The sequence below is a fragment of the Procambarus clarkii genome, chromosome 26 (assembly GCF_040958095.1).
Source record: "Procambarus clarkii isolate CNS0578487 chromosome 26, FALCON_Pclarkii_2.0, whole genome shotgun sequence".
Lineage (NCBI taxonomy): Eukaryota > Metazoa > Arthropoda > Malacostraca > Decapoda > Cambaridae > Procambarus > Procambarus clarkii.
Genome location: NC_091175.1, coordinates 4,061,572 through 4,069,764, shown reverse-complemented (window position 1 = coordinate 4,069,764; position 8,193 = coordinate 4,061,572). Strand labels below are relative to the sequence as shown.

The 8,193-nt window shown below is 47.2% G+C and overlaps 1 protein-coding gene across 1 annotated transcript; it reads left to right on the top strand.

Annotated features, from left to right (window-relative positions):
* Positions 1 to 1,920: 1,920 nt before the first annotated feature.
* Positions 1,921 to 7,434, top strand: LOC138368691 (mucin-2-like). Its single transcript, XM_069331410.1, has 2 exons — positions 1,921 to 2,095; positions 6,305 to 7,434. The coding sequence occupies exons 1-2, from the start codon at positions 1,921 to 1,923 to the stop codon at positions 7,432 to 7,434; spliced, it is 1,305 nt and encodes a 434-aa protein (XP_069187511.1).
* The last annotated feature ends 759 nt before the right edge of the window (positions 7,435 to 8,193 follow it).

Here is an 8,193-nt window from a genome sequence, read left to right as displayed (position 1 = left end):
GGGGTTGAGCTCTGGCTCTTTGGTTCCGCCTCTCAACCGTCAATCAACAGGTGTACAGGTTCCTGAGCCTATTGGGCTCTATCATATCTACACTTGAAACTGTGTATGGAGTCAGCCTCCACCACATCACTTCCTAATGCATTCCATTTGTCAACCACTCTGACACTAAAAAAGTTCTTTCTAATATCTCTGTGGCTCATTTGGGCACTCAGTTTCCACCTGTGTCCCCTTGTGCGTGTTCCCCTTGTGCGTGTGCGTGTGTGTGTGTGTGGAAAACGAAAATTAGTAGTTAGTAATAGTTGAATGATTGAAAGTTGAGAAGGAAGGAAGGAATTATTAAGGGAAAGCGCCAAGCCATTACGACTATATAGCACTGGGAAGGGGTCAGGATAAGGATTTGGGATGGGACGGGGGAAGGAATGGTGCCCCAACCACTTGAGCGGTCGGGGATTGAACGCCGATCTGCATGAAGCGAGACCGTCGCTCTACCGTCCAGCCCAAGTGGTTGGGTAATTGAAAGTTAAGAGACACCCCGAAAGAGCAGAGCTCAACCCCCGCAAGCAGAACTAGCGGAATTCAACTAGGTTAATACACACACACACACACACACACACACACACACACACACACACACACACACACACACACACACACACACACACACACACACATACACATACACATACACATACACATACACATACACATACACACACACACACACACATACACATACACATACACATACACATACACACACACACATACACACACACACACACACACACACACACACACACACACACACACACACACACACACACACACACACACACACACACACACACACACACACACACTCACACAGTATTAGCAAGTAATGTGGTGGAGGCTGACTCCATACACAGTATCAAGTGTAACTATGACAGAGCCCAGTAGGCTCGGGAACCTGTACATCAGTTGATTGACAGTTGAGAGGCGGGACCAAAGAGTCGAAACTCAACTCCCGCAAGCACACCTAGGTGAGTACAATTAGGTGAGTACACACAAATAGACGTCAAAATGCTTCGTTTCATTAGGAGGACAATATGCATACTCACCTATCTATCAAGAACGTAATTGCCCTAACTCTTAGTGCCTAGTTTGGTCTTAGCTCTCAATACCTAGCGATATCCTAACTCTCAGTGCCTAGCACTATCCAAGCTCTCAGTAACTAGCGTTGTCTTAGCTCTCAGTATCTAGCGTTGTCTTAGCTCTCAGTGCCTAGGATGGCCCCTAGCTCTCAATGCCTAGGATGGCCCCTAGCTCTCAATGCCTAGGATGGCCCCTAGCTCTCAATGCTTAGGGTGAACCTAGGCACTGAGAGCTAAGGGGACCATATTCCAAGCTAACTATATTCCCAGTTAACTATATTCCGTGTGATGTAGGATATAACTATGACTGGTATTGGCTCCATCCTTGTTACTCAAGCTTGGTGCTTACTCCTGATTCTTAACAACTCTGACCTTAGAGAGCAGGAGCTTAGTGTGAAGGATCTTGAGGCACTTGAAGATCGACAGCATGAGTAACGTAGTCAGAGAACTTCACCCAGTGCTGACTACAACAAGACCTCTAAACGTATCACTCGCTTCTAAGATTTTTTCCGAGAGCTCTCGACTCTTCGGTAAGCGGTGCACTTCTTTGAAAAGTGAAGACCTGTCTTCCTTAGGGACACTTGCCCCTGGTAAGGGTGTGTATTTGTCTCTTGCGTTTGTGCCATCGCGCCACGCTGTGGCCGTCTACAGGTGTGAGGATGGAACTCTACTCTACAGTGACTCTGTTCTTCCTTACATGAGCAGACCTTTCCTGGACTATCTTAAGATTTGTGGCATCCCAGAGTCTGAGGTGAAGGTGTTGGACCAGCCATAACAGAAAGACAACATGGCCACCTGTGCCTACCACGCCCTTACCTTCCTCGACCTGGCCACCGTCTGTGAATACATCTGGTCACAGGAGAACCTTGAGGCCAACGACCCAGTTCTGAAGCCTTACAGGAAGCGCACTGATTTGCACTACATATGGTCGTTGGTCAAGACTGATGGACTGCCTCGCTATCGTGCTATCATTCATGTCTTCATGTAACACATGGCCACAGTTCCCACCTGGATATCAAAGAAGAGTCCCAGATCGAGGGATCTTACCAGACAGCCAAACGAAAATTATTTACCCGACATGGTTGCTGTGGATCACGTGAAAACCATTCTTAAGGAGTGTAGTAGTAAGATTTATCTAAAGTGCCGGCCACAGCAGAGTGTAGCCTATAATATACTGCCCAAGCATCAACCGCAGACAATGTTCAGCCGCTTGTTCGGGTGCTGGTACACTTTACTCACCCCATTACTTAAATGACAAAGGGATAGATGAGTCACTATAACATCTGGCCAACCACTGGATATCAGTGTCTTAGCTCCTGCTAAGATCGGAGATGGGTCTCGCTTCATGCAGGTCGGCGTTCAATCCCCGAACGTCCAAGTGGTTGGGCACCATTCCTTTCCCCGCGTCCTATCCCAAATCCTTATCCTGACCCCTTCCCGGTGCTATATAGTAGTAATGGCTCGGTGATTTATCCTGATAATTACCTTACCTTACGTAGTTAATAATAAAAGAAATAAAGTTTATCAGCTGTTTTAAGTGTGTGTGTGTGTGTGTGTGTGTGTACTCACCTAATTGTACTCACCTAATTGTGCTTGCGGGGGTTGAGCTCTGGCTCTTTGGTCCCGCCTCTCAACCGTCAATCAACTGGTGTACAGATTCCTGAGCCTATTGGGCTCTATCATATCTACATTTGAAACTGTGAATGGAGTCAGCCTCCACCACATCACTTCCTAATGCATTCCATTTGCTAACTACTCTGACACTGAAAAAGTTCTTTCTAACGTCTCTGTGGCTCATTTGGGTACTCAGCTTCCACCTGTGTCCCCTTGTTCGCGTCCCACCAGTGTTGAAAAGTTCGTCCTTGTTTACCCGGTCGATTCCCCTGAGGATTTTGTAGGTTGTGATCATGTCCCCCCTTACTCTTCTGTCTTCCAGTGTCGTGAGGTGCATTTCCCGCAGCCTTTCCTCATAACTCATGCCTCTTAGTTCTGGGACTAGTCTAGTAGCATACCTTTGGACTTTTTCCAGCTTCGTCTTGTGCTTGACAAGGTACGGGCTCCATGCTGGGGCCGCATACTCCAGGATTGGTCTTACATATGTGGTGTACAAGATTCTGAATGATTCCTTACACAGGTTCCTGAACGCCGTTCTGATGTTAGCCAGCCTCGCATATGCCGCAGACGTTATTCTCTTTATGTGGGCTTCAGGAGACAGGTTTGGTGTGATATCAACTCCTAGGTCTTTCTCTCTGTCTGTTTCATTAAGTACTTCATCTCCTATTCTGTATCCTGTGCCTGGCCTCCTGTTTCCACTGCCTAGTTTCATTACTTTGCATTTACTCGGGTTGAACTTCAACAGCCATTTGTTGGACCATTCACTCAGTCTATCCAGGTCATCTTGTGTGTGTGTGTGTGTGTGTGTATTCACATAGTTGTGTTTGCGGGGGTTGAGCTCTGCTCTTTCGGCTCGCCTCTGTGTACTCACCTAGTTGTACTCACCTAGTTGTGCTTGCGGGGGTTGAGCTCTGGCTCTTTGGTCTCGCCTCTCAACTGTCAATCAACAGGTGTACAGGTTCCCGAGCCTATTGGGCTCTATCATATAGTTTGTGTGTGTGTTTACTAGTTGTGTTTTTGCGGGGGTTGAGCTTTGCTCTTTCGGCCCGCCTCTCAACTGTCAATCAACTGTTTTACTAACTACTTTTTTTTTTTTTTTCCACACCACACACACACACACACACCCCAGGAAGCAGCCCGTGACAGCTGACTAACTCCCAGGTACCTATTTACTGCTAGGTAACAGGGGCACTTAGGGTGAAAGAAACTTTGCCCATTTGTTTCTGCCTCGTGCGGGAATATCGAACCCGCGCCACAGAATTACGAGTCCTGCGCGCTATCCACCAGGCTACGAGGCCCCCATGTGTGTGTGTGTGTGTGTGTGTGTGTGTGTGTGTGTGTGTGTGTGTGTGTGTGTGTGTGTGTGTGTGTGTGTGTGTGTACTCACCTATATGTACTCACCTATATGTACTCACCTATATGTGCTTGCAGGATCGAGCATTGACTCTTGGATCCCGCCTTTCTAGCTATCGGTTGTTTACAGCAATGACTCCTGTCCCATTTCCCTATCATACCTAGTTTTAAAAGTATGAATAGTATTTGCTTCCATGTGTGCTTCCTTGCTTTTGTGTGTGTGTGTGTGTGTGTGTGTGTGTGTGTGTGTGTGTGTGTGTGTGTGTGTGTGTGTGTGTAATTACCTAAGTGTAGTTACAGGATGAGAGCTACGCTCGTGGTGTCCCGTCTTCTGTCGTATAACGCTTTGAAACTACTGACGGTCTTGGCCTCCACCACCTTCTCACTTAACTTGTTCCAACCGTCTACCACTCTGTTTGCAAAAATATAATTTTCTAATGATTTTTCGGCACCTTTGTTTCCTTGCTGGATTCAGGAATTCCTCCTTTGTCAATTTGGTCGATTCCTGTTAGTATTTTGTATGTGGTGATCATACCATCTCTTTTTCTTCTATCTTTTAGTTTTGGCATGTTTAATGTCTGTAGTCTCTGCTCGTAACTCTTGGTTTTTCAGTTCTGGTAGCCATTTTGTAGCATGCTGCTGCTCCTTTTCCAGTTTCTTTATGTGCTTCTTGAGATTCGAGAAGTCCATACAACCGCTGCATATTCCAGTTGTGGTCTCACAAAAGTCATGAACAGTTTCTTTAGTATTTCCCCATCCATATTATTAAAAGCAAGTCTGAAGTTGGAAAGCGACGCACACGCTCCTCTCACAATGTTCTTTATGTGTTCCTCTGGCGACAGCTTACTATCCTAAACCACCCCGAGGTCTCCTTCTTTATTAGAGTTATGTAATTCCTTTGTTCATAATTTGTAAGTTGTGTGTAATCTATTTTCTTGATATTTTCGAATCCATAATATCGAATAATGTTGAATCCAACCACTTCTTGGATTCGACATTCCATAACATGACGTTTACTCACATTGAATTCCATTTGCCACTTGACGCTCCAAGCACTTATTTTATCTAGATCAATTTGAAGAGCATTACAATGGTCTGCGTCTCCTATCTTTTCCAGTATCTTAGCATCATGAGCAAACATGTTCATATAATCCTGTATTCCTTCTGGTAGATTCAAGACGATGAACATTACTGGTGCAAGAACTGAACCCTGTGGTACTCCGCTAGTAACACTCCTCCAGTCAGATACATTGTCTCTGATTACTGCCCTCATCTGTCTGTCTGTCTGTCTGTCAGAACGTTTTTCATCCATGTCAGAAGTCTCCCTGTCACTCCTCCAGCATGTTCCAGTTTCCAGAACAGCCTCTTGTTTGGGACTCTGTCAAAAGTCATTTTTAGCTCCAAATAGACAGTCAACCCAACCACCTCTTTCTTGTAGTATATCTGGGGCTATTGAGATAACATGCTAAGTAGATTTGTTACACAGGATCTTCCTGTTCGAAAACCATACTGTCTGTCCGTTATTATATAATTACTCTCAAGGTTTTCAACCCATTTGGTCTTAACTATTGTGTCTAGTGTTTTGACTACCACGCTTGTTAATGATACGGGGCTATAATTTAGATGTTCCTCTCGACTACCAATTTTTATAGATTGGTACTATGCTTGCCTTTTCCCATATGAAGTGTGTGTGTGTGTGTGTGTGTGTGTGTGTGTGTGTGTGTGTGTGTGTGTGTGTGTGTGTGTGTGTGTGTGTGTTTGTGTGTTCACCTAGTTGTGCTTGCGGGGGTTGAGCTCTGCTCTTTCGGCTCGCCTCTCAACTGTCAATCAGTCAACTGCTACTCACTACAGTATTATTTTTCACACACACACACACACACACACACACACACACACACACACACACACACACACACACACACACACACACACACACGCACACACACACACACACACACAGGATGCTGTTACGGTATGCAAGGAAAGATCGGATCGCCCGAACGGATGCAGGAAGATCGGATCGTCCGGACGGATGTAGGGGGAAGATCGGATCGTCCGGACGGATGTAGAGGGAAGATCGGATCGTCCGGACGGATGCAGGGAAAGATCGGATCGTCCGGATTTAGTGTTATCAGATAGTCTGGATATATGCAGAGTATTCAGTTCGTCCGTATGGATACTTAGGGTAAAGTAGTGAGGATTAGGACCTATTCCAATCACTACCACTTATGGACTTATTCCAACCACTACCACTCATGTACCTGTTCCAACCACTACCACTCATGGACCTATTCCAACCACTACCACTCGTGGACCTATTCCAACCACTACCACTCATGGACCTATTCCAACCACTACCACTCATGGACCTATTCCAACCACTACCACTCATGGACCTATTCCAACCACTACCACTCGTGGACCTATTCCAACCACTACCACTGATAGACCTATTCCAACCACTACCACTCGAGGACCTATTCCAACCACTACCACTCGTGGACCTATTCCAACCACTACCACTGATAGACCTATTCCAACCACTACCACTCGTGGACTTATTCCAACCACTACCACTCATAGACCTATTCCAACCACTACCACTCGAGGACCTATTCCAACCACTACCACTCATGGACCTATTCCAACCACTACCACTCGAGGACCTATTCCAACCACTACCACTCGAGGACCTATTCCAACCACTACCACTCATGGACCTATTCCAGCCACTACCACTCATGGACCTATTCCAACCACTACTATTCATGGACCTATTCCAACCACTACCACTCATGGACCTATTCCAACCACTACCACTCATGGACCTATTCCAACCACAACCACTCATGGACCTATTCCAACCACTACCACTCGAGGACCTATTCCAACCACTACCACTCATGGACCTATTCCAACCACTACCACTCGAGGACCTATTCCAACCACTACCACTCGAGGACCTATTCCAACCACTACCACTCATGGACCTATTCCAGCCACTACCACTCATGGACCTATTCCAACCACTACTACTCATGGACCTATTCCAACCACTACTATTCATGGACCTATTCCAACCACTACCACTCATGGACCTATTCCAACCACTACCACTCGTGGACCTATTCCAACCACAACCACTCATGGACCTATTCCAATCATTACAACTCATGGACCTATTCCAACCACTACCGCTCATGGACCTATTCCAACCACTACCACTCATGGACCTATTCCAACCACTACCACTCATGGACCTATTCCAACCACTACCACTCATGGACCTATTCCAACCACTACCACTCATGGACCTATTCCAACCAATGCGTGACATAAAACAAAATTTGTGTTAGTGTGTATTTCATAAATGCAATCTTCCCCAATACAGTCCACTGTTGTGTGTTCTATCTTGTATTGTCTTCTACACTGGCTAGGGGACCTGGGATGGGATGGGATGGGATGGACTGGGCTGGGCTAGGCTGGGCTGGGTTGGGTTGGGCTGGGCTGGGCTAGGCTGGGCTGGGCTGGGCTGGGCTAGGCTGGGCTGGGCTAGGCTAGGCTGGGCTGGGCTGGGCTGGGCTGGGCTGGGCTAGGCTGGGCTGGGCTAGGCTAGGCTGGGCTGGGCTGGGCTGGGCTGGGCTGGGCTGGGCTGGGCTGGGCTGGGCTGGGCTGGGCTAGGCTGGGCTGGGCTAGGCTGGGCTGGGCTGGGCTGGGCTGGGCTGGGCTGGGCTGGGCTGGGCTGGGCTGGGCTAGGCTGGGCTGGGCTAGGCTGGGCTTGGCACTGAGACTTCACTTTGTTAATGGACTATTTAGATGGCAGGCAATAGGCTATTTGTTGTTCATACGATAATTAACAACGCGGAGAGATTGATGGTCCTTGTCAGTCTTGGACATTGCAATCTTAAAGCTACGACGGGGCTACGACGGGGCTACGACGGGGCTACGACAAGGGCTACGAGAGATCTGGGAACCCATTAGCTGACAGGTCAACGGAAGATTAAGAACTTGGGTGACTCAGCTTCTGAACAGACACGCGTTATAATTAAGAAATGAGAAGAAGGAGAAGAAAGACAAGGAAGGAGGAGGAGGA